A 27,628-nucleotide genomic window follows, 5' to 3' on the forward strand; every position below is an offset into this window, starting at 1 on the left:
TTGTTATCAGTACCATTCATAACAAGTTCCATTATGATTTTTTAACTGCTTTATTTTGAAGTTTAATCATGTAATACTAATAAGCATCTAAAATGACAGTCACTGTCAGTAAAACATATAACTTGCAGCTGTGCCAATGCATTGAAATTACAATGTGTAGTTCCATTATTTAAAATCAACATCATATTATTAGCTCGACACACCAGTCTCCGGGAGGATCCAAGCTCTAGTATCACACCCAGAGTGCAGGCTTCTCTTGGCATGGCCAGTAAGCTAGGCCACAATCTTCTTGCTACCATAATCAGGGCCGCAAATTGTAAGAACTGTCCCAGGCCCACCCCAAGCGGCTCCTGTGCTTCTTGAAAGGTGAGACAGTTGTCTGCTGGGTATAGGTCACCAAGCAACTCACATCCCCCGTCTCTTCTCCTGGCCAAGGATAACTCACAATTAAGGTCTGCAAATTGAGGTATCCACAATATCTGGAGCTTTCTGGAAAATGGCAGAACACCTTCCAGATGGCACTCCTCCACGCTCGGGTGACTACAAATCGGTGAGTTTTATTGTGCCATGATCCCACCATCAATATAGACGCAGATGCGCGGCTTCCAGGGCTCCCACCAGGATATGTTTTTCCCAGTTATCTACTTCTGTGCACCATCTGACCCCATGCTGCAGCTGTGTCACCAGATAATACAGCTTGAGGTACGGAAGACCTAGCCCACCTCGTTTAGGGTTTAGCTTAAGAATTTGGAGGCCTACCCTGCTGCATTTACCATTCCAGACCAGTGCCACCAGGAGGGATTCAAGCTGTCTGAAGGTGTTCCTATGAATCAAACATTATGAGTTCGGCAGTATATACAGATATCTCAGGAATAACACAATTTTAGCCAGTGAGATTCTACCATCCACGAACAGCGGCGGTGTTTCCCAGAGCACCACTGAGGCTTGCAGTCCAGTTAGTACCCTGCCCATATTGTTGGAATATGGTTTCTCTTCCGCATGAGCCACCTAGATTTCTAAATGCCTCTAGCTCCCATGGTAAACCAACCTGGGGCAAGGCGTCTTCTAGGATGAATATTAGCGATTTTCCCTGATTCACATGGAGGCCGGGAATGCCTTATCAAATCCCAACAGCTCCTGAAGAAGGAGTGGTACCGAAAGATCCAGCTGCTGTAGGTAGACAAAGGTTTCGTCCGCATATAAAGAGACCAAATGATCCGTCGCTCCCACCCCTATGGCCCATCTCCCCAACTTAGCACGTATGTGGATTGCAGGGGGTTCCACCCCCAGGATGAACAGTAACTGGGAGAGCGGGCAACCCTTCCTTGTACCACACTGTCATGGCCAGGCATCACATATGTAGCTGCCTGACTTAACCCTTGGCGAAGAGTTCGCATACAGTAGGGCACGGTTACTCATAGTACGGCCCGCGGGCCGCCAGCGGCCAGGCAAGCCTTCCTTGGCGGCCCGCGGACCTTGCAGACATCCTACCTGTGTTTAAAAAACAAAAATATTAAATAGTGTTAGCAAACACTGCAGCAGCCCGGACTCTGAGACTCTGCTCTGTGGGGGCCGGGGGAATCCAGTGATTGTCAAAGTGGAGATGCAGGGGCCTAAAGAGGTGAAATACGACAAAGCATTATTAACATGTAAATGGTCTTTTAAAGACCTGTGAAGTACTCGGGTGCGTCTTTGTGTGCGCGCTGGGAAGCTGTCTGTGTGCGCGCGCTGGGAAGCTCTCTCAGCCCGGGCTGAGGGCTGACACACACACTGGGTGAGATGACAGAGGGCGACGGAGGAAGGGAGAGGGAGACAGAGGGAGAGGAAGGGAGACAGAGGATGACAGAGAGAGGGAGACAGAGAGACGCAGTCTGGGGGAGACAGAGGGAGGGAGACAGAGGGAGGCAGAGGGAGGGAGAGGAAGGGAGACAGAGAGGGAGACAGAGAGGGAGGGAAACAGAGGGAGGGAGACGGAGGGTGACAGAGGGAGGGAGGGAAAGGGAGACGGAGGGAGAGAGGGATAGAGACAGAGGGAGGGAGAGAAACAGGGAGAGATAGAGCGAGGGAGACAGAGAGAGTGACGGAGGGAGGGAGACAGGGAGGGAGGGGGAGGGAGAGAGATGGAGGGAGACGGACGGAGGGAGGGAGGGAGAGGGAGAGGGAGGGAGGGAGACGGATTTAGACAGAGGGAGGAGGGAGACGGAGGGAGACAGAGGGAGAGAGAAAGAGGGAGAGGGAGGGAGGGAGAGAGACAGGGAGAGAGACAGGGAGAGATCGAGGGAGGGAGACAGAGAGAGAGAGATGGAGTGAGGGAGACGGACGGAGGGAGAGGGAGGGAGACGGAGGGAGGGAGAGGGAGGGAGAGGGAGGGAGACGGAGGGAGACGGAGGGAGGGAGACGGAGGGAGGGAGACGGAGGGAGGGAGACGGAGGGAGGGAGACAGAGGGAGGGAGACAGAGGGAGGGAGGGAGACAGAGGGAGGGAGACAGAGGGAGGGAGACAGAGGGAGTGAGACGGAGTGAGACGGAGTGAGACGGAGAGGGAGGGAGAGGGAGGGAGACGGAGGGTGACAGAGGGTGACAGAGGGAGGGAGGGAGGGAGACAGAGGGAGAGGGAGACAGGGAGGAAGGGAGAGGGAGGGAGACATATGGAGGGAGAGAGACAGGGAGAGAGACAGAGAGATAGAGGGAGGGAGACAAAGGGAGGGAGACGGAGGGAGGGAGATGGAGGGAGACAGAGGGAGGGAGGGAGACGGATGGAGACAGAGGGAGAGAGACAAAGGGAGGGAGAGAGACAGGGAGAGATGGAGGGAGGGAGACAGAGGGAGGGAGAGAGACGGAGGGAGGGAGAGGGAGGGAGACAGAGGGAGGGAGACGGAGAGAGACAGAGGGAGGGAGGGAGAGGAAGGGAGGGAGGGGGAGGGAGACGGAGCTGGGGAGAGAGAGAGATGTGTGTATGTTGGATCTGGTGGCTCAGTGGACGAAGGCGTCTGCTGCAGGGACCTGTGTTCAACCTCATGGTCACAATTTTTTGTTGCTTTTGCCCTGCCCCTCCCCCTCTGACCCCACCCCCACCGGTGCAGCCCTCGGCCACAAACCACACTGTAAATTTGACCCCCGAGAGAAAGTTTGTGAGTACCCATGCAGTAGGGAGACCCATTTCAGAAACCCAGGGCCGAATGCCATACGTCTCATTACCTCCTGGAGAAAGACCCAGTCCAGGGCATCAAATACCCTCTCTATATCCAAAGCTATCAAACCTGCACTGGTCATCATGGATCAAGCTTGGGATCACTGGCTTCAGGTGATTAGCTAGTGTCTTTTCTAGCACCTTAGAGTCAGTGTTAATCATGGACAATGGACGATAAGTGCCCATGAGTTCTAGGTTACGATCTGGATTAAGCAACATGATAATAAGAGCCTAATAAATAGACTTCGGTAGACCACCCGACTGTCGGGCGTCCTGGAACACCTCTAGTAGCCGATCCACCAACAAGTCCGAATAGGTCTGATAGAAATAAGAGGGTATGCCATCCTTGCCCGGTGACTTCTATATGGCATACTCTTGATGGCCTTCAGTAATTCCTCTCTAGTGAGGTCTGCATCCAGGGCCGTCTTCTGCTCCCTGCTGAGGGTCGACACTACAATGCGTCTCAAGAAATTCGTCCCTGCCACATCCCCCGATCATTTGGCCTCTTGTAAAGTGCAGACAGATGGTGTTGCAGCTCGCCATTGATTGCTACCTGTGTATGTACCAAATCAACCTGACGACCCCTCACTGCCATGATTATGGGTGGGAGCCTCTCGCACCGAAAGAGTCAGACCAAAAGTCTACCCGGCTCATCACCCTCTCGGTGTCACCTCTGCCTATAGTCCTTCCGAGTGAACTTATCCTGTGTGTCCCATATGTCTCCTATGGTCCGCCACACTGTCTATTTCTCTGCTTTGGAGGACGGGCTGCCAGAAATATCCCTTTGCATGCAAGCTAATTTCTGCTCTTGTACCCTGAGGCCGATTTGCAGTTTGCTTTTGACATACATGCCTTCGTGATACACTCCCCAAGCAGGACCACCTTGAGCGCGTTCCATTCCAGTGCTCTTGTAGAGGCCGACCCCCAGTTTTCAGCAAAGTAACTAGTAAGCTCATTTCTAATATCTTACCTGTATGCAGTATCCCTCAAGTTTCTGGCTGGAGTTGCCAGGTAGGAACAGCTGATTGGGCACCAGCCCAAGTACATGTTAGGGTCGCTGGTGCGTGAACCAATAAGTATCTGCCCAGGTATGCCACACCTGTATTCGATCCCATAGGTTCCGGGATACCAGTATACTATCTAGCCTACATGCATATGATGGAATTCTGAGTCTTAAGTAAACTCACTCTTCGTGGGCTAAAGAGTTCTCCAGGTATCAATGCAGTGCACTTGCTTCACGATTTCAGGTAATATGCCTGCCATGCCTGGGTTGACCAACTCCTGCATAGGAATTCTATCAAGTCCACTATTCAAGATACAATTAAAATCACCCGCCCAGATCAGAGGGATGCCCATGTAGGTCACGGAGCCTCAAAAATCTCCCTTGTCCTCATGGTTAGGGGCATAGACGTTCAGTAGGCTCACCTTCATGGCATCCAAAAGCCTGTAAAGCGGTACATGCCACCCCTCAACATCAGCCTGGGTCTCTGGATGCTGAAACCGTACTCCCGGGGAAATCCATATAGACTCACCCCTGATGTATGTTGAATAAGTGCAAGATTACACCTGGCCTGCCATTTTTCCCTAGTTTAACAGCTTCATTGTCAACCATGTAAGTCTCCTGCAGCATTGCTATGCCCACCCAATATCGTCTTGGGTAGGTACGAACTCTGTATTGTTTAGAGTAGTCATGCAGGCCCTAGGTTTTCCATGGGATGAGCTTTACTTTCCACTGCCATGTAAATAGATGTCCCTGCCTCCACAGCCCTCTTCCACCAGGGCGGTGATCGCTCTCATATGTGTCCCATATGCCTCCTATGGTGTGCCACACTGTCTGTGTCTCTGCTTTGGAGGATGGGCTGCCAGAAGTGTCCCTTTGTATGCAGGCTAATATCTGCTCTTGTACCCTGAGGTCACTTTGCAGTTTGCGTTTCACACCAGTTGTCTTCGTGAGACAGTCCCCATGCCGGACCACCTTGAGCAGATTAATTCCAGTGCTGTTGTAATGGCTGGCCTCCAGTTTTCCGCAAAGGAACCAGTAAGCAAGTCACTAATATCTGATCTGAATTCAGTGTCCCTCAAGGTTTCCCGCTGTAGGCGCCAGGGAAGAACCGCCAGTCGGCCACGAGCCCAAGCACATGTAAGGAGCACCGTCGCGTGATCTGATAAGAATATGCCCAAGTGTCCACAGCTTGTATTTGGTCCCCTGGGTCCCAGGATGCCAGTATCCTATCCAACCTACTACGCTTATGATGGACCTCTGACTTTCTCTTCGTGGGGTAGAGTGTTCTCCAGGTATCTATACAGTCCACCTGCTCCATGACGTCAGTTAATGCGCCCCCATGCTCATTTTGGCCAACTCCCGTGTAGAATTTCTATCAAGTCTACTATCAGGGATACAATTAAAATTACCCGCCCAGATCAGAGGGATGCCAAGGTATGGTGTCAAGAGGTCACGAAGCCTAAAAAAAATCCCTTCTGGTCATGTTTAGGGGCATAGACGTTCTGTAGGCACACCTCCATGCCATCTAAAAGCTTGTAAAGGAGGACATGTCGGCCCTCGACATCGGCCTGGGTCTCCCTATACTGGAACTGTACTCCTGGGGCAATCCATCTAGACACACCCCTGGCGTATGTCAAATAGGTGAAAGAGTATAACTGTCCTGCCATTTTTTCCTAAGTTTAGAATTCATCATCAACCATGTGAGTCTCCTGCCTCATTGCTATGCACACCTCATATTGTTTTAGGTAGGTATCAACTCAGTATCGTTTTGTGTAGTCGTGCAGGCCCCTGGTGTACCAAGAGATGAGCTTCAACCCCCTGCCATGTGACCAGATGTCATGCCTTGACAGCCCCCTCCCACCAGGGCAGGGATCGCTAGAGCTCCATAAAGCTTGGCACCACACATGCTTGCTTGTACTTTCATCAAGACCTGTTGCAATGCCTCGGTCACACTGCATATCGAAAAAGAACACAATCCCAACCAAACCCCATTCCCTCCCCCGGGTAAACACCTAGATACAACAAAACGGGATGTCTCCCCACACCCATAATAGTCGAACACCTCACACCCTCCCTCACCAGCAATACCACATTATGAAATCCCAACCGCACAATCTAACAACTGAGTTCAATCTGTGACAAGAAAAATTTTAAAGGTACAGTAGCGGGGGAGTCCTGACACAACTCTCCCCAGTGCTCCCCCGTGGGGTCGCATCTAGGAAGAAAAGGGTCCATCCCCCAGCAGCACTTGTATTGTTCCCACAGGGAAGTCAAGGATGGTCAAGTGTCACAGTGCACATCCCAGCATCCCCATGGATCACCTTGCCAAGTCTTTGTGGTGTCCCTGCCTTTAGCAGTCCAGGGCCCATTCCATGATGGGGGCTGTCATTCCCCCCCCAATCCAGCCCAAATACCCCTGACCCCTCCCCCTCAGACTGCACCCAGGCAACAGTTCATCATATGTCCGTGTTCTGTGATGATGACTGTGAGGCGGCTGTTTCTAAGACCATAGAGATGTCCATGGTGCCATATAACTGCACTTGTATGCATTGCGCCTCATCGTTCTTGGCCATTTCCCATCTCTGTCTCTCAGCAAAGAAAGCCACTGGGTGTTTCTCTGGGCTGTGCCACTTGTTGGCTTCCTCCTGGGACCTGGCCTGACCCAGAGCTTTCCCTCAGTTCCAGCCAGTCCGAGGTCTCCTCTGGGGAGCCAAAAAAGTGAGAGTGACCCCCATCCAGAACCTTCAAATTGGCCTGACAGGAGCATATAGTGTAATTTGAGTGGCCGTAGTCCAGAAAAGATTTTATTTCTTTGGGCCTGAACCCTGCACTTGTAGAATGGGAAAATACTTATTGTGTTCCCTTCAAATCTGGGGTTCCCATTAATACTGGCCCATTGTAGGATATTGACCCAATCCCTATATTTGAGAACCTTAGCAAAAATGGCCGTAGGAGAAGTCCCAGATGGGGACGTCTCACCAGTGCCTGATGCGCTCTTTCAATCACAAAGAAGTTCTGTAGGATTCCTATCCCTAACAGTCCGATAAGCCAGTATTCAAGAAACAGTTAGGTGGAGTCCCCCTCGCTCTGCTTCGGGAACCCCACAATTCGCAAATTACAAAGTCTAGCTCTTCCCTCTGTATCCTCCAGATTGGGTAGCTCGCTCTGAAAGTGTACGAAGTGTGTCCATCAAGTCCGTCACCTCCTGCTTAGCGCCTGTACCATGCCTTCAGTCTCCTTGGTATGTTTGGAAACACCTCAAAGATCAGGGCGCAGCAAATTTACTTGTATGGTGATGACTTCCATTTTGTATTCCAGGACTTTCTTTGAGCTTTCAATTGCTGCCAGGATTAGCGAGCCTAAAGGCTCCGTTGGAGGAGACACACTCCGTCTATCTAGCTGCAGTTCTCCAGCCCTCCGCACGCCTGTAAAATGTTCCATGCACAGCTGCTGCGACTCCCGAGCAGTCTTCCCGTGCACCATCCTGACACCACAGGTCCCCATCTCTCTGGAGAGAAATTGCCAGCTAAGGGCCCACCCGGGAGTCAAGTTTGTTTGCTTCCCAGGACACCAAATTTAGCAGTCTTAGGGGGACTTACTTTCAGGGTCCAGCTGCACCTTTCTTCACCATGTCCTAAGGGCCTCTTCTGAAATAGGTCTGCCCCCGGTTGACCGCTGGAGCCCCTTCAGGGAATTTTTTCCTGCTGCCTGGGTCCCTATATCATCAAGCCCCAGAACAGGGTGCAGGCTTTCTGCTGCTCACCTCGGTAAGTTCAAGTGCCCAGTCTGAGTGTCTCCACTGGCGGGCCAGTTGTGTAATTAAAAAATGGGCGTGGGCGAGAAGGCCCCAGCGAGCCTCCCACGATCAGGCTCCAGCCTGCAGTATCTGGCACTAAAGTCTCTGTTTTTCGGGCCGCAGCAGTCTGCAACGTTGTTCCTTGCCTCATGGCCACAGATAGCTGCTCCAGACTGGACCTTCTTAAGAAGCCCCATACCAGTCCAAAGGGTTGTTTAGGATGGCACGTGACTTTTAGACCGTACCCCTCCTCAACGTCCATTGCCCCAGTTTATTCGGCCGCGCTCTGCGCCTCCAAGTCCCCTGGTCCTCATATCCGAGACAACTGTCTTCCAGGGTGATCGGGCCCCCTCCATTCCCTTCAGCTGCAACACAGCCCGCTAGACCAGACCCCGCTTCTCCCTCGGGTTAGGAACTCTCTCACGCCAAGCCCGGGCGGGCACTATGCATCAGTAGAAGGCTGCATGGTGACCCGCAATCTCCCGAGCCGTGTCCTCTCTCCTCACTGCCTTGCGGGCACCCTCCACAGTCTCACAGCGGCCCCAGGGCTTAGGTCTTCACACAGGATTGCTCCAGGTGTCGCTTCTCAGGCTCCGGCAAGACACCCCACGCCAACAGAGGGCAACACGGTGGTCTGCCAGCTCATGGGCCGTATGCCGCCCAGCCACATGCTCTGCGTGGCTTCCAGCCTCAGTCAAGTGCCACCGGGCTCGCATTCCTTCCCTGCTGGACATGAGGCCATTTGCAACCCCTCATCAGGCTGAAATCCTGGCAATGAAGCAGGGGATCAGGGAACTAGCAGGATGAGGCAGGATTAAGGTGGAGGGCTTAGGAGCTCCCTGCCAGCACGTCTTGTTGGCCATCTTGCTTGACCACACCCATCTTCTATTCTGAATTAACTCACTGAAATTCTGAAATTTTTCTGGCCACCGTACTGCTTTCACGAAACAAAGAAACACCAAGAAGAATCACTAAAGATGCTTATAAATCAGACAGCTGTACACTTCCAAAATGCTACATTTTTATTGACTTTTAGCCAATTAATATCTACCCAGGGAATTAATTACTTCTATCCGAGACAAGTTTCATTCCAGAATCAACCCAGATATCACTACACCTTTTCCACCTAAAAGAACTAGAATGTTCACCTAGCTTACAGAATGTGTCACCACTGGGAGACCTGTTTAAGGAGAACACAGTTTAGAATCATTCATTTTCCTGTGCAGACGGCCAAACGATAGTTTCCTGTGCAAAACACAAAACATTTAGTTAACACGGTTCTCAGCTCTGCTACTACAAGATCATGAAATAAATGACTGTCTTAAGCATTCCTTTTCATTTTTGTGTATAATACATTTAAAATGAGCCCAGAAAATTGGATAATTCATACCAATTTCAGTGTATTTTGAAAGTTCCCTAATTTTTCTGTCTGATTACAATGCTACTTATTTTAAAATGATTAACTAATTACCTTTGTGTGTAGTTGTTTATAAGGTATAGAAAGACATTTTATAGACTGTAGATTTATATTTATAAGCATATTTAATAATTTCGTTATAATTAACACACAACAAAAACGTTTTTAAGCTAGTGCACGTTAATGCAGGAAGATACAACTATTGATATGTGCAAGTGGGAGAATAGAAGAAAAAAGTTAAGACTTCAAACATTAACAACAGAGTGGAGTGATAATATTAAGAACAGATTTAAAAAGGGGATGTACAAAGCAAACACAAGGAGATGATGGACAGAGCGCTGAAACTTTTCAGACACTCACCCCCGAGCACAGATCTGGGTTGAATCCATCATCGTTCTTCAACTCACTTCGCCACCCCAGTTGAGACCCAGCTATATGCAAATCAGTCTTGACCCTGTGCCTCCTGGGAACAGCCCAGCCTGAATTGCTAAGCCAGGTCGTCGCTGGACCACAACCAAGCATCCTGGGACCGGTTTTGAGTAACACCCCTCATCAGCCAGGCTAGCTTGAATCCAGTGGCAAAGTGAGCAAGGGACCCACATGCGGAGGGGATGTTGGACAGAGAAAGGAATTTCTCAGAATTTTTCTCATTGAAAGAATATTTTTTGCCTAAAAAAACAGAGGTTTGCATATTTGGCTACACATCTTTACTTCTCCTCACATGTTTTTTAAACAGATGGTTTCTTTCTGCATTCACCTCTCACACTCATTTAATTCAGTTCTCTTGGAAAGAGTTAAATGCAAAAGATTCTAATGGATTCCTCAACTGTAGAAAAATCAGTAGGCACCAGATTGGTTTCAGAAGTTTTCACAGCAGCCATCTCTTAAGGCTCTCTTAGGTCCTTAGGACGCTACAGAAAACACAATTCCTACATGCTCATTTGTATGATACTCCAGACCAGTAATTTTCTACAGTGCATTTCAATAGGACAAAAATGACAGAGCCATATCAATAAGAGACCTCCTATTATTATTATTATTATTTGTTGCATGGCCCATTGTCATATCTTACTCGTGTGAGCAATAACCGCCATCATTATATGCTAATAAGATTCCGTTTGGGTTATGTAACATTAATGGTGGCTATCTAGCAAATGTGTTCTCCCAGAATCTATTGGATCGTTGTCCGTGTGATTCCCGCTCAAAACAATCCATTGTACACACATTATATTTTTTTAATTTTTACAAAATGGGGAGGAAAAGGTTTATTATTCCACTCCTGAAGTAATTTTGCTTGCGCAATTACATCACTGCACTGTCTGTTATGTTACAACTAGAGACACCTTATGTATGTTTTGCGGTGGCTTCGTTCTAATGTGCAGCCCTAAAAACTCATAGATTAGCGAGCATGTGATTACATTCTAAACCTTGCATAATAAGCTTAGAAAAAGTAAACCCAACTGCACTGGGGTATAAATGAATTATCAAGATAATATATGCTGTTTTTAGGTTTTTATGGAAAAGTTTTTAGACACGCCTTTTTTATTAACTTATTGACATGTTTGTATATTTTTGTATGAACTTTTTATGCATTTTGATTTTAAATGCGAAATAGAGTATTGATTGATTGATTGACAGAGCCGTATTAACACCCAGCTGGTTTGTTTCTTGTAACATTCCACCTAAATAGTACTAATAAAAACACACCGTTTAACAAATGGTGTGAATTTTACCCGAAAACACAGATGAGCTCCCATCATCAACCACTCACCTCATCCCTGCCACATGCACCAGCAGACCAGGCATTTGTACCAGCCACTGTAAGAGACGTGTTATTGGCATGCCCCTGATAAATGTGAATGATCTCACTCAGCTCATCTGCAAACCAGGGTGCCTCTCCACAGAGATCCAAAAATCTTTTCCTCCCAGAATCCCTATCAGTTTCTCAGGAGAAAGTCCTGGCATCCATTGCAGGCATCCTATTTTTCTCCTTGCTTCAATTGTGTTACGTAAACAGACCGCTCTTTATGTTTTGCTTTCAGTTTATGAGCAAACAAACAAATGGAATATATATGTATGTTGACTTGTATTGGATTACCCTGTACTCCTTTGCTATGTTTAAATCCATTCCTCTTGATGTCTTCGTGTCAGTCTCAAAAAAAGGCCTAATTTATGAGGCCCCTTGCTGCACTTTTGCACCGCCCGAACGTCACTTTTTTAATGTTCTGGTGGTGCAATTTGCCGGGGCATATTTACGAGGCCACATAAAGCCACTTCATGTGGATGTTCATGGCCTTGTAAATGTATGCCCCTTCCACGCCGAACACTGCGTGAAAGGGGAGTTCCATGGGTTGTGCTGTGGGTGTTCCCAACTACACCCATGGAATCTGAAGCATTCCCAGATTTTCCCCTATGCTGATGCTCAATGAGCTGCCATGCGCCAACACAGGCACCCTTGCACCATGGTGCAAGGGTGCCTGCAATGCAGGGCTGATTGATTTTGTGCAGGAAGGGACACCTTCCTGCACAAAATCAATCAATTCAGGAGATTTTCTCTCACTATGTGTGCTGCAGAATAGAAAAAGGAAAAAACGAGGAGAAATGGAAAAAATTCTCCTTGTCCTGCCTCCCTAACGCTACCCCTGGGGTGGCGTTAGCCACTTCTGGGGTGGCGTTAGAATCTGACGCATTCCCAGGTTCACGATTTCTCGTAAATCTGGGAATGCTTCAGATTGCATGGATGTTGCGTGGGAACACACACAGCAGCACCCATGGAACACCCCTTTCATGCAGTGTTCTGCGTAAAAGGGGCACATATTTACAAGGTCATGGAAATCCATGTGGCTTTACGTGGCCTTGTAAATGTGCCCCGGCACATTGCACCACAGGAACATCAAAAATGTGACGTTCCGGCGGCGCAAATGTCTATGTGGCTCTTAATGTGTACATTACAGTGAACTGGATTAATTCCCTCTGTTGCTTACCTGCTTTGTGCTTGCTGTGGAACTGCTGGGAGGGACATGTGTGTATATCTTTGTCTTCCTACCTCCCTCCTCCACCCTTTTGGACTTCTACCAACACACGCCATCCAGATAAATTTGTCTGCAGACGTCTCACACCTTCTTCTACATTACACTGCTAGGCCCTGTCTGCTATGAAACCACAGGAGCACCTCTCTGATCACTCATGCACATCAAAATGCTTGCTACAAATGCTAAACTCAGCTAATCATGCACTACCCCTATGGTGGAGCATTTCTACCCATCTGATAATGGACTGTGGCTCTCACACTGCAAATAGATGCAACTATACAATACAGTACACCATTGCATAGTTTTCAGCCCAAGCTACTTATCAATGTGCATCGTTTTTTTTCTAATTATCTTATTTTTGTATTCGTAGGTTGTATGCCAGTCATGTCTATGCCTGAGGAATTTGGGCGAAAGTGGTATGTGAATTTTATTTACTTCAAAACTCTGAAAGCATTCCTATCACGTTTCAAGACGTAAGACATGAATAAACATGAAAAAATCTTTGTTCCCTAAAACCTATTTTCCACGAGGTGGCAACGAGGAAGGTTGGTTGTGTAAGCTCTACCAGGAAATACTTTCTGAAACAGGCCTGTACATTCAGGTGTATGTCACAACTTAAATTAAAAAGATCTCTTCCTTTGAAAGCCCTGACCTAACTATAGATACACCCTAGCAATGCTATAGTTAGGTCAGTCCATAGAAAAGGTATTTTTGTTTCTTTAATAACTTCGCCACTATTTGAAGAATCAGCACAGATATTTCCCCCAAAAAGTTCCTCAACTTTGGCTGATCCGTAAACCGGGGGTCACGATAAATGTAGGTGGGTTTCAAAAAGTATGATTTTGTATTTTAATACCCATAACAAACGTTGCTGTCTTGTGCAATCAAAAACAGCTGAATGTGGTAAAAAGTCACAACGTTATTCAAAAAGCTAACTTTTCGTTATTTGGTGTAAATTTGTTCAGCTTTTTTGAGAAATTAGCATTTAAATAGGTGCTCGGTGGGGGTATCAAGGGATTATCGCCGGTAAACAGTTTGGACAGTTTGGGTCAAAATATGTTTATTCGAAATGAAAGGGCACATCCTAATTGCTTGCCACAATATAGAGACAATGTTGTTGCAACCATTACAGGAAAAAACATGAAAGACCACATAAGGGGGCAGAGAGGGTACATGCTGAACACCAGGGCCATGGGGTGGGACACAGAAGCTTGAAGAGACCTCTCCTGGTGGTTACCAAAAGTGCGTAAAACTGTCCACTGTTGGGGGGGGCGGGAAATGCTGAAAGAAGTTCAGTCCACAGGAGGACTTGGTGTCCTCCCATGTTTTCTATTCAAGGTCCTTGGAAGCCTCCTCCCCCTCCAGATGATAAGGCTTAACACAAAAGGTCAGGAACAAGGTAAAAGCCACCATGCTCGCTTTTAACTGGGCCCCAAAGGCCCCCAACTCCCTAGGGATGTAGCAGGGGGTCTTGAGGCATCAGGGCAGCCAGAGCCTCAGGAGCATGCTTCCCCCAGCCTCCTGTGACTGTGTCGGCAGGGGAAATGGCACACCCGATCAGCTGTTTCTGCCTGCATGAAGCATGAGCAGGAAAAGAGAGAACTGCTGGCACCCATCCATGTGGAGTCCAGCTGAGCATGAGGGAGCCAGAAGGGGCTGTGGGGAGTCCCCTCACAGCCTCCAAGTAAAGTAATACATGTGGGTGCCCTGACCAGTACCAGTGCACTCTTTTAAAATAAAAAGAAATTGATAAAAGGAAATGCACTTTTATCTTTATCTTCTGGCACTCTCATTAATGGGTTGCCCCAGGCTCTGATCGGCTGGGCCTGGAGTGCCCAATATACCCCTGCAAGGGTGTTTTAAAATTTGTATGTGGTTCTCCAAATGCATCATGAAGGGCAAGGGGACATCAGTAATCTAAAGCCAAGCGTGCGTGTGTGGGCTGCCAGGATTTCGGCAGTCCCCAATGAAGCCTCAATAATAAAAAAATCTTAAAGTAACCCTAAGTCCCTAGGGGGTTAAACTGGTGATCTCACAAAAGTTTTCACTGAGTTGTATGCATTTTTAGAACTTGGGCTTTCGATAAGAGGTGTGGGGACCCCTGTTGGTGTATCCCAAGGCTGCGTACAGCATGTTGAATGTAGAAGAAAGACTCATGTTCATATTCATTTTTTATTATTATTGTAATGTTTCATTTACTATGTCAAAATTGAATATTGTATCCATTATCATCAGGTTATAAGATGAGTCTTTCCATTTTCTAATGCAGTGGGTCTTAAGCTGGGGTCTGAGGACCCCTGCGGTACTGCACAGCCTACTCAGGGGGTCAACAACCATTTTACAAAAATAAATTATATTAAGATTATTACATTAAAATTACTATAGTACATGGATATAAAGAATACAAATTGAAAATGTGAAAACTTTTTCTATATTTGATTATGAATTAAACAAAATATTTAAATATTTTAGAAGTTGTTTGGTGAATACTTATTTCTATATTTTTTGTATTGTTTTAAGGTTCAAATCACAGAAATTGCATAGGCCGATGGTCCCTGACTTCCAATAATGACTCGGTGGGGGAGGGGGGGGGGTCCCCAGAGTCCAGTAATGAGTCAATAGGGGTCCTAGGAATTCAAAAGGTCAATAACTGCTGTTCTAATGAATGCCATTGTAAGAAAGTATCACCCTAGCTTAGGACGGTGTCCAGATAGGTATTCCAACCTGCCTACTTGCACATATTTGTAAATTAATGGATGGTATTAGTAGTTTACTCCATAAGCCCTTTTAAGGGTGTTTTAAATGTTGCATTTCTGCTTGTGGTAACGCAATAGAAAGGGCAGGAGCTCCCCCAACACTGTCATACATTTTTGTGGAGTTGCAAGGAGTGTAGCATTCCCCACAGGAACCCTCACTAAATCTCTTTTTTAAAGTCTCCTCGGTGAGTTTTCACATGGTTTCAAGCACTTCTAGAGCTTCGTGTTTTTTCTCATGGGCTCTGGGTTATGGGTTGGTGGGTCATAAGTCTGCACTTGTACCATGTTCAAAATAGGAGAAAAACTTGTGCTCATTTTTATTTAAATTTTGTGCTTTAATGACAAAGATCAAAATGAACAGTGAATCATTATGTTACAATAAAATTTAAAGAGATGTTTTATTGACAGTAACAAAGTTAACACTGACTCTTTACATGTTTTAATAAAAGCCTTTGAAATGTTTTGAAATGCTTAACAAAAATAAGGTTAACAGTGAAACCATACATACTCCAGTGAATTTAATTGTAAGAGGAAATCAACCATAGTGATTGTAATGATGTTGCATTGGTCCATTATGACATATTTCAGTTTTTTTAATGTGGGACACCCTGACAAAGCGAGTAGGCCTGCCTTTTGATAGCTACCCCCCTTATGTTGTATTTAGGATATGTGGGTGTGTGGGAGGGCGGGTCGGATAATCAGACGAGGAGGCTGTATATAGTGAGATGCTCTGCGAGTTTTATTAGAAATGACAGGTATTGGGCCACTCGAGGGTTGTATAGGTGTCTCAACAGTCCCCTGTGGTTCGTCTGCCATTACTGGTCCTTTGACTGATGGTTCTCCGCCTCTTCCGACCGCTCCTAGTTCTTTGGGGGATTCTTCCTCTCCTAGTTGTATATCCGGACCCACATTCGTCCCAGGGAGGCTCATAGGAGAGAGGAAAAGACGGCTGTCAGTAACTTATACTGGATGTGCCAAGGGTGTAAACCATCACCGCAACACCACATGTGAATTGTGCTTTCCTCTTTTCTAAGGAGGGTGTTTGTCTTTACAAGTGAACTCGGTCGAGAATGGTGAAGAGGTTTTAAGGGGGGGTGATAGGAATAAGGTTTAGATCAGGAGTGCCTATTGCACGTTAAGAAAGGGCCTCGTACTCTCTTCTTCGACAGTGTATACGCCCCCTAGGCAACCCATAAACGACAAACATAAAAAGGGGGAGGGGTTTTCAGGTGAGTGCAGACCTAGGGGTGACTAATCATCACTATCGACAACCCAAGGTTACGGAGGCAAATGCGGACTTTACTATAAACAGTTCTCCCTATCGTTAGCCAATCCCTCCCCTCTTGTACCCGGTCCCAATCTCCACCCGCTCCTCTTTCGCCCTCGCTCAGGGTTACTCACAGGCTCCGCCGCAACTCTCCTTGAGTTGCGGCCGCTCTCCAGCCTCCTCCGGTGGGGACCACCACTCCTCGCACCACGTCTCGTCGTCTTCGGTATATCCGTCGTCTTCGGTCTTTGTCCCGACTCGATCTCTGTCCTCGCGTCCTTCTTCTCCGTTGTTTCCGCCTTTCGCTTCTCCTAGTCCTTCGACCGCTTCCTCCTCGATCCTGTGTCCACCGTCTCTTTTCACTACCTGGTCAGTAGTGCTTCCGGGGTTAGCCCCTCCTCCTACCGCGCTCTCCACGTCGCTGACTCGTCCCTGTGAAGGGGAAGGAGAAGGGGGGGTGGTTATCTTTTCCGTCATCTGTTCGACGGACTTGTGACGTCGGGTGTCAACTCTCCTGGCTCCCCGAGACCTGGGGATACGGGGGTCCCCGGAAGGTAAGTGACGGGGGGAACCCGCTCCCTTCTCACATCCCCTTTCCCTTGCTGTCCTTCTCGTAGGGGGTTGTGTTTGAGGAAATCGAGATAGAAAGTCTACGTTTGCTTGTTCGCTTCCTTTACGATGTTTGGTGTGAAAGCGATATGGTTGGAGGGATAAAAACCACCCTAGCACTCTATCGTTGTTTCCCTTGTTCCGCGCCAACCATTCTAACGGCGCATGATCGGTATACCCTTCCTTCCAGATAATACTTCAAGGCGTCGATGGCCCATTTGATGGCCAGGGCTTCCTTTTCGATGACTGCATAGTTCTGTTCCCTGGGGAACAATTTTCTACTGATATACAGTATGGGTTTCTCCTCCCCTTGTTGGGTTACTTGAGACAGGACAGCCCCCAGCCCTTGATCGGAGGCGTCAGTTTGGAGTATAAACGGCAAGCTATAATCAGGGCTAGCCAATACAGCGTCTGAGGTTAGGGTGGTTTTCAGGGTGTGGAATGCTTGAACTACTGTGGGGCTGGGATTCCTTACCATGACTTCTGTTTTTACTGATTTGTGTAATAGATCTGTCAGGGGGGCAGCTATCTGGGAGAACCGGGGTATGAATCTCCTATAATATCCCAGGAGCCCCAGGAAGGCCCGGAGTTCTTTTGCGGTACGTGGGAAGGGAATTTGTATAATAGCCGCTAGTTTATTGTCTTGTGGCCGTATAACTCCTTCTCCTAACAGATACCCCAGGTATCTTACTGTTTGGGCTGCTAGATGGCTTTTGGCCGGGTTGATTTTGAGACCCTGACTGCCCAAGGCCTGAATTACCTCATAGAGATGAGTCAAATGTTGTTCCCAGGTTTCACTGTAGATGACAATGTCATCGATGTATGCCCCGGCGTACCTTTCATGTTGTTGTAGTATACGGTTCATAGCCCTCTGAAAGGTGGCCGGAGCCCCGTGTAACCCGAAAGGGAGTACTACAAATTGGAACAACCCATCGGGAGTGGAAAAGGCTGTCTTTTCTCGGTCTTGGGGTCGAAGGGGTATTTGCCAGTACCCCTTACACAGATCCAGGGTACTGATGTATTTAGCCTTCCCGATCCGCTCTATCATCTCATCTACTCGGGGCAAACTCCGAGATTTTATTGACCTCCCTGAAATCAATACAAAAGCGTACCGAACCGTCTGGTTTCGGTACTAGTACTATTGGCGAGTTCCATTCACTGGTGGAAGGTTCTATAATACCCATCTGTAACATCTGCTGAACCTCCTCGTGTATGGTATTCCTACGGGCCTCCGGTATCCGATACGGACGAAGGCGTACCGTTTTCCCTGCCTGTGTTTTTATCGAGTGTTCCACCAAAGTGGTTCGTCCAGGGGTTAAGGAGAAGATGGGCTGGAGGGGCAAGAGAGAGTTTACTAAGTCTGATCGTAAGTCGGAGGGTAACTCCGCATCAATGCATTGGACATATAAAGGAAGATCCTTCACAATCCCTACTAAAGAGGGGAGAGGCCCTTCCCATCGTTTCAAAAGGTTCACATGATACACCTGGGTGGTTCCGCGTTTCTTATCCAATTCGATCTTGTATGTAACGGGAGTCACTCTCTCCAACACTATATAGGGACCCTGCCATTGTCCTAATAATTTGTGGTCAGAGGAGGCCAACATGAGCAGAACGGCATCTCCCACAGCAAAGGTTCTACTCTTCGCCTTTTTATCATACTGTACTTTTTGGGCTTCCTGTGCTTTTTCCATGTTGTTTCTTACTATTGTTCTCATTTGTCCCAACTGGGTCCGAAGCTGTGCTACATATTCTACTAGCGGTTTAGAGTGGTCGGGTTCTGCCTCCCAGGTCTCCCGCATCATGTCCATTAAGGACCTGGGTTGGTGACCATACAGAAGCTCAAATGGGGAGTAACCCGTGCTTTTCTGGGTTTTGCAGCGGATCGCATATAGGGCTAAGGGTAACATATCCTCCCATTTCCTTGTTTCTAGGTCCAGGAGTTTTTTTAGGGTGATCTTGAGGGTGGCGTTGTATCGCTCCACCAGACCGTCGGTCTGTGGGTGATACGCTGCTGTTCTTATTTGCTTTATCCCCAATTGGGCACATACTTGTCTCATTAATTTGGACACAAACGGTGTTCCCTGGTCAGTTAATATTTCCTTCGGGAACCCAACCCTAGAAAATATAGCGATCATCGCTTTGGCGATACTGGTGGCATCGGGATGTTTTAAGGCAACGGCTTCCGGGAACCTGGTCGCATAATCCACCAATACTAGCACATAGCGACACCCACTCCGGGAAGGAAGTAAGGGTCCTATGATATCCATTCCGATTCTACGAAATGGCTCATCGATTATTGGGAGAGGTTGTAATGGGGCTTTTGGGGGTCTATACCTACTGTTTTTTTGGCATATAGGACACTCACGACAATAGGTTTCTACATGTTTATATATGCCCGGCCAATAAAACTGTTCTAAGATTAATTGTTCGGTTTTCTCGTCTCCAAAATGTCCTCCCAGTAAATGACTATGGGCTAAGTAGAGCACTTTGTCCCTAAACGGGGTGGGAACTAACAACTGGGGATTGGCTGTGGCTTTGGCCTGTCTATACAACAGACCGTTCTTGATGAAGAATTGAGGTCCTACATGAAGGGGATCTACCTGGTCCTTGGCTTGGTTCCATGCTTCTTGTAGTACGGGGTCCTCTCTCTGGGCAGCTCGAAAGTCCCGGTTGGTTTCCCAGGGACCCTCTTCCGTCCTTACGGGAAAAACGGACACTATGTGACCCTTTTCTTTCCTTCTTTGATTCTTGGTTTTTCTGCTCTTGGAGGGTGGCCATTCATGATTCTCGTCCTGAGAGAAGGGAGCTATCTTCCACCAATCCTTCTCTTCAGGAACGGCTTTCGTGAGTAGCTCAGGTAGGTATTTATAGTCGCTCCCCAGTATAATTGGTTCCGGGAGACGGGGAATCAGACCCACTTTGAGATCTGAGCCGGAATCTGAGGCATGTTGTATATGAACATGAGTGGTGGGGTACGATTTAGTGTCTCCGTGTACGCACTGGATGTGCACGGTGCCATCTGGATCCCCACACGCTGGACCTAGATCCTGGGGTCGTACGACACTCTGTCGGCCGCCTGTATCGGCCAATGCGGTCAGGGGTTGTCCATTTACATAGACCCCGCAGTGGTATGGTGGGGTTTGTCGGGTCGAGGCGTGACAACTGAAATTCCGTGCTACTCCGATCTCCATGGGTTCTTCCTTTTGGGGACAAAACCATGCTATGTGTCCTAGCCCTCCACAGTTAAAACATTGGGGCCCAGGGTGGGGAGTTCTGAACATTGGTGGACCCTGAGGTCTGAAGGGAGGAGGTCCTGGGATGATAATAGCAGGGTCGGGTTTTCGGCCTAACGTAGGACGAGAGGGTCGAGGGGTCCCACTTATTCCTGTTCTCCAAGGATGCTCTTCTCGTCCCTTCTGTGCTTCTTGGGCTTGGCTATAGGCACTAGCGATCTCTACCGCTGTTTCCAGGGTCAGGTGAGCGTGCTGTCTCACCCATTTCTGTATGGGAGGATGAAGGGAGGACAAATATTGTTCCAAATAGACTTTGGCCATGATATCCTCCTTGGTGGCTGTGGCAGGTTTTAGCCACCGGTCGGCCATGTCTTTTACTCTAAAGTATAGGGCTCGGGGTGTTTGTTGGGGCCCTTCTTTGATCTGTCAAAGTCGTTCCATGATACAATGTTTGATATCCTGGTATGGAGTCAGTCCCGTGATGTTCGCTGCTTGGTATGAGGCTTGTAGTTCTCCCGAGAGTAAGGGTCCTAGGTATTGTCCCCATTTATCAGCTGGCCATGCGGCGGCTAATGCCATGCGCTCAAAGTTATTGAAAAAGAATTCCGGATCCTCACCACTGACGTATTTTTGTAGGATGACGGAGGGTAAAGTACTGGGGCCTCTTTGTTGTCCCAGGGCATCTGCTATTTTCCCCATGGTCGTATCATGAGTCTGTCCTTGATTGGTGATGACTTGTTGTAGTTTCCCACGGTCTTCTTCCACCACCATGAGAAATCTCTCCATCGCCTTTCCTAGGCTCTCCTGATTTTCTGCCATTTTGGTCAATACGGCCTCCATGTCTCCTTGGGATCCCACTTCTGACACCACTTGTGGGAGGGCGGGTCGGATAATCAGACGAGGAGGCTGTATATAGTGAGATGCTCTGCGAGTTTTATTAGAAATGACAGGTATTGGGCCACTCGAGGGGTGTATAGGTGTCTCAACAGTCCCCTGTGGTTCTTCTGCCGTTACTGGTCCTTTGACTGATGGTTCTCCGCCTCTTCCGACCGCTCCTAGTTCTTTGGGGGATTCTTCCTCTCCTAGTTGTATATCCGGACCCACATTCGTCCCAGGGAGGCTCATAGGAGAGAGGAAAAGACGGCTGTCAGTAACTTATACTGGATGTGCCAAGGGTGTAAACCATCACCGCAACACCACATGTGAATTGTGCTTTCCTCTTTTCTAAGGAGGGTGTTTGTCTTTACAAGTGAACTCGGTCGAGAATGGTGAAGAGGTTTTAAGGGGGGGTGATAGGAATAAGGTTTAGATCAGGAGTGCCTATTGCACGTTAAGAAAGGGCCTCGTACTCTCTTCTTCGACAGTGTATACGCCCCCTAGGCAACCCATAAACGACAAACATAAAAAGGGGGAGGGGTTTTCAGGTGAGTGCAGACCTAGGGGTGACTAATCATCACTATCGACAACCCAAGGTTACGGAGGCAAATGCGGACTTTACTATAAACAGTTCTCCCTATCGTTAGCCAATCCCACCCCTCTTGTACCCGGTCCCAATCTCCACCCGCTCCTCTTTCGCCCTCGCTCAGGGTTACTCACAGGCTCCGCCGCAACTCTCCTTGAGTTGCGGCCGCTCTCCAGCCTCCTCCGGTGGGGACCACCACTCCTCGCACCACGTCTCGTCGTCTTCGGTATATCCGTCGTCTTCGGTCTTTGTCCCGACTCGATCTCTGTCCTCGCGTCCTTCTTCTCCGTTGCTTCCGCCTTTCGCTTCTCCTAGTCCTTCGACCGCTTCCTCCTCGATCCTGTGTCCACCGTCTCTTTTCACTACCTGGTCAGTAGTGCTTCCGGGGTTAGCCCCTCCTCCTACCGCGCTCTCCACGTCGCTGACTCGTCCCTGTGAAGGGGAAGGACAAGGGGGGGTGGTTATCTTTTCCGTCATCTGTTCGACGGACTTGTGACGTCGAGTGTCGACTCTCCTGGCTCCCCGAGACCTGGGGATACGGGGGTCCCCGGAAGGTAAGTGACGGGGGGAACCCGCTCCCTTCTCACAGGGTGGTATTGTGGTTATAGGTTCAGGTCTCGCAAGGGGTGTGAACTGTTAGGAGCGTGTCACCATACATATTTCCACCTGTCTTCTACATATTTGTAAATCAATATGTAGTATTTAGTAGAGTGTGTGTAATAACGTAGTTTTCCTTTTTACGAGTAAATGCACTGACTGGACAATGATTTATTAGGTGTTTTTGTTGCGTGCCTTTTAACTAGGGTACTAGCCCATAACACCTGGTTTGAGTAGGCTTTGAACTGCTCTCCCTCGCTACCCTGACTGAGTGAAGTGCTACAATAGGGTACTTGGTTTCCAGTAGACAGAAGGCTGCAGACTCATTACTTGAGAAGGACTCACATCCTCCTCAACGAATAACCCACTTTCTTACAAATATATTAATATTTTTATATATATTACCCAGTTGCAGTCTCCACTAGGTAATTATAGTTAGGACCACCTTTCCATAGGAAATAGATTTTTTATTTTGCTATTAACTATGGCGCTGTTTGACGTATCTTCACAAAACTTTCCAAATAAAACTCCCATCCACCTCCGACCTTACTGGATAGTTTTGGGGTGATCCGCCAAGGAGGGGCTGAGAAAAAGGGGGTGGGAGCAAAAACACATTTTCTCCATGCAATTTTCAGTAGGAAAACTGAACAGCGATACACAAAAATACAGCTGAATAGAATTATACCAAATTTGACAGAACACTAGATCTTTACTCAGAAAGCATGCTTTTTGTGGTTTGGTGTAAATCTGTTCCATAGAGTTAGAGAAATTAAGGTTCCAAATTTATAGATATCTGGGGTAGTTGAGTGATTTGATATACAGACGACCAATTGTTTCCTAATAACTTTAACGCCGTTTAACAAATGTTCACAAATCTTTCCAAAAACAAAGTTCACCCACCTCCGCGCCTTCTTGGAAAGTTTTGGGGTCATCCATTAAGCAAGGGCCAAGAGCAGGGCCCAAAACGCAATTTCCATAGGGAAATGACTGTATGAAATTACACCAAAGTTGGCAGAAAGCTAGATCGTTTACACAGAAAGAAGCTGTTTGTGATTTGGTCTTTATCTGTTCAGTAGATTTTGAGAAAGTAAGGTTTAGAATTTATAAGTATCTGGACTGTTTGGTAGGCAAGAGTCTCTCAAGATTTCTGTAGGCACCCAACTTCAAATAATGGAGTGATCTTATTGACCGCAAGGTCCTTTTTTCCCGTCGGCCTTTTCACTTTTGCAGGAGTGAGAGACTTCCACAAGAGCACTTGCTCTGATTGAATTGCCCACTACACAAACAGAAATGTTGCATTTGCCATTACAGAACACCAGGGACTCATGCTCTCACCAAGCACTTCCCTCACATTTTACATCACTCATGAAATGTTGTATGACATAATTGATAACATCACTAATAACATCGAAAATTACATAATTGATGACTACACTGGGCATGCCATGGAAGTGAGTTATTGTTTCTTCAAGTTTGCTGCGTGAATCTTTTCTGGACTCACATGCTGTGCATTATTCAACCATCTAGTGGTTGGGCCTGGAATTGTTGTATTTGTTTTTTTGGGGTTTATTTTTGTTAGTGGGCGTCGACACACCACAATTTGGTGTCCTCTTCTGACGTCGACGTGCTTCCTCCGGAAGTTCCCACCTATGGTCACTATCTTCAGATTCTTTTTTACCGTTGTTGAGTCTGGATCGATACGGAAGGAGCTCCAAGATTTGGAGTGAAGAATCGATGAAAAATAGGGAAAAAACTTCAAGACTGGCGATTCAAGGTACCGGACTTCGAATCAAGGTGCCGGACGGCACCGAGAATGGAAACAACAACCTCATTGACTATTAAAAGAATAATGTGTGTACTGGGGCTCCCTTTGCGTGGTAATGGACAAAACACCATTGGCGTTATGCCAAAATTGTCATCACAGGTACGCCCAAGAAGGACCAACATCTAGTCTGCAACCTCTGCTTACCAGTGGATCACCGAAATTTAGATTACAACACATATTTGGCGTTCACCCCGAAAAAGTTGAGGGTAAGAGAGAGGCAGAGAAGAGCCAACTACAACATGCATGGCCAGAGCACAGCACCATCACTACAAGACCTGGGCCTCTCCAGCGAGGAAGAGGACTATGTTGCAGAAGGTCCAGAAGGCGACACAGACTTGGACATCCAAGTCGGTGAGGTTGAAAAGAAAACTTTGAGAGAGGTAAGAGAACCGTCGTCCTCGAAGATAATAGACGAGTCCAGAAAAACAGACACAAGGGCCTCGAAGGGAGCATTGGCGTCGAAGCAGTTGTGACCCAAAAGAAACACTCCATAGGATCCTTAGACAAGGACTCCATAATGGCTAAGACCCTCAAAAAATCCAAGACGTTGAAAGACGGTCAAGGAAAGAACGCATCGACATCGAGACAAGAGAGGTCAAAACCTGAAAAACATGCCCGACACCCTCATCGGCAGAAAAGGTGCTGTTGACCGTGAAAATGAGGGCAGAATGTCTGGACGCCGAAACGCACGCTTTGGAGATCGAGAAGAAAAAGAAGAGACTGGAGGCAGAAACGGGCAGTATTTTGCAGCGCAAAAAGGAGTTCAATGACAGCTTGAACCAATTCAATATACCGTCAAAAAGCTCAATGGAAAAAGAGAAGACCGTCGAAGATTTAGAGCCTCCGGTGATGCCTGAATCTTTAGAGGAACAAGAAGAAGAGGTCTTTTTCGAAGAGGAGGAAGAACGAAACCTGCCTGGGATCTGAAAATTTAGAGGTTCAAGGACTACAATGACAAGACCTTGGCACAGACTCCCCAGAGGAGACTGTTTACAGTTATCCTTCAATGCCTTTCCCACCAGACGACATTGGTATGTATAACCAAGTCATGAAGAAGGCAGCTGGAAGAAAAAAAAACATAATCATGTTTTTTACTCAAGACTTCAATGCCTACACAATCAAGGAACCAATGCCAAGTGTGCTAGACCAGCGAAAGGAGGCATTTAAGTAGCCTCCCACATGTAAGGCAGTCCTCCCTAGGGGAGAGAAAAAATATAAACACTCCTCCAAAGACCCTATGTACATCAAGGGGTTGGTGACAGCTGACTCCATCATAACAGCCACGGACAGGAAAAGGGCTAATGTACCTAACACTACTGGCCCGCCACTGGACAAGGAAAGCAAAAGAATAGACCTTATGGGGAGAAAGTCGAAAGAAGTGCCGCAAACCAATGGTGCATCTCAAATTCCAATGCCTTGCTAAATAAACATTCATACCAACACTGGGAGGAGGTAGCGCATCTACTGAACCACCTACCGGAACAATACCAAAAGAGAGCAAGGCACTTGGTAGAGGAGGGGAAACATATAGCAAACACATGCTTAAAATCTGCCCTAGATGCTGCGGGAACATCAAGTAGACAAATGATGATCGGCATCACAGAAAGAAGACACGCATGGCTGCGGATCTTAGGATTGAAGCCAGTGGTGCAGAACAACATATTGAATGCACCGTTTAATGGGGAACAGGTCTTTGGAAGAGTTGTGGACGACATGCTGAACCAATTAAAGAAAGACAACGAGACAGAAAGATCTATGGGGGCTCTACAATTCAGAGGTGGCATACATAGAGGAACCACCCCCTCATGGAGGTCAGCAGATAGAGGGACCCATCAGCCCACAACTTCGCATCAAACATACTAGCAAGGTTACCAAGGGGGAAACCAAGGTCAACAACAAGGACAGCAACAAAATTGGCAATACCAACAAGGAAGACAATCCTTTCGCGGATGCCCCCGTGGAAGAGGCCTTCCACAAAGAGGGGGAGCGCCCACAGCATCTAAATAACTGCATTGCAAACACAACCAGACACATCACGGAGTGTGCACGCAAGGAGACAAAGACATCAAACAAATAAACAGTTCCTCCAACATTCTACATCAATAGAGGGCAGACTAACGAACTTGCTCCAAAAATGGAAAGAGATCACTTCAGATGGATGGATCTTAAACATAATACAGTACGGTTACTGCGTAGAACTAGTCAAAACGCCTCCAAACAAAAAGCCCAAGGAGGAAATTACATTCTAAAGGAGAAACTACTCTGTTACTCCAAGAAGTACAAGATCTACAAGCAAAAGAAGCTATAGAACACGTACCACACAAGGAAAGAAACAAGGAAAATTTGTCTATTTACTTCCTAAATCCGAAGAAAGATGGAACACTGCGTCCTATCTTAGATCTCAGATTCCTCAACAAGTTCATAAAGACTCAAAAGTTCAAGAAGATGACCCTGCAAGAGGTAATACCTCAGTTGCAAAAAGGGGACTACATGGCTACTACAAACAGCAAACACAAAAGGCTAATAAGATTTGTGGTCAACGACACGCACTACCAATTCAAAGAGCATTCGGTCTAAAGTCAGCACCAAGAGGGTTCACCAAGTGTCTAGCAGCAGTAGCCGCACACTTAAGACGACAGGGAATCCATGTATACCCATACTTAGATGACTGGTTAGTAAGGGCAAACTCGTACAGTCTGCAAACAAGTAATAGATGCACTACTCCAGCTCAGTTTTTCCATACACTGGGCGAAATCTTCACCGGAGCCAGAACAAGAAAAACTGTTCTTGGAGGTGACAATAAATGCAGTAGTGGGAAAAGTGTTCCCAAGCGAGAAATGAACAATTGCCCTACTGAAAGAGAGACAGCTATACGGGAAGGGGCAAGCTGTGACAGTAAAGACTGTGGGGAAGCTACTAGGGATGATGGCTTCATGCATTCACTTAATCCCAAACATTCGCCTACACATTCCAAGAATGGCTTTAAGCACTATGGTCACAAGCAACAGGAATATGCGAGGAACTAGTGGTTGTCAGACAAAAAATACAGGCGGAAATAGCATGGTGGAACAAAGTGAACATTTCACAAGGGAGACCTTTCACACAGCCAACTCCAACAGTGACCATAACGACGGATGCCTCACAGATGGGATGGGGAGCTCACATGAACAACCTCAATGTGAGGGGACTGGGGACACACCAGGAAGCTCTACAGCACATCAACATCCTAGAATTAAATACAGTGTTCCTAGCCTTAAAAGCCTTTCAAAAAGAGATATACGGGAAAACAATTATAATACAAACGGACAACATAACCACCATATTTTACATATACAAACAAGGAGGAACGCATTCAGTGGCACTTTCGACTCCATCTCAGCAACTCTGGACATGGGCAATCCAACGGAACATAAACATAATAGCAATCCACCTGCCAGGAAAG

General features: G+C 47.3%; 1 protein-coding gene across 5 annotated transcripts in view; it reads left to right on the top strand.

Moving 5' to 3' along the window:
* Positions 1-27,628, top strand: part of LOC146820739 (uncharacterized) — a 669,677-nt gene that overhangs the window by 491,736 nt on the left and 150,313 nt on the right. For all 5 annotated transcript variants that reach the window (XM_085611515.1, XM_085611516.1, XM_085611512.1 and 2 more), the window contains one exon: positions 12,808-12,853. In XM_085611515.1, coding sequence (XP_085467641.1) covers positions 12,808-12,853 — 46 coding nt within the window. The remainder of the gene's footprint in view (positions 1-12,807; positions 12,854-27,628) is intronic.

This window comes from Triturus cristatus, chromosome 6 (genome assembly GCF_964204655.1).
Source record: "Triturus cristatus chromosome 6, aTriCri1.1, whole genome shotgun sequence".
Lineage (NCBI taxonomy): Eukaryota > Metazoa > Chordata > Amphibia > Caudata > Salamandridae > Triturus > Triturus cristatus.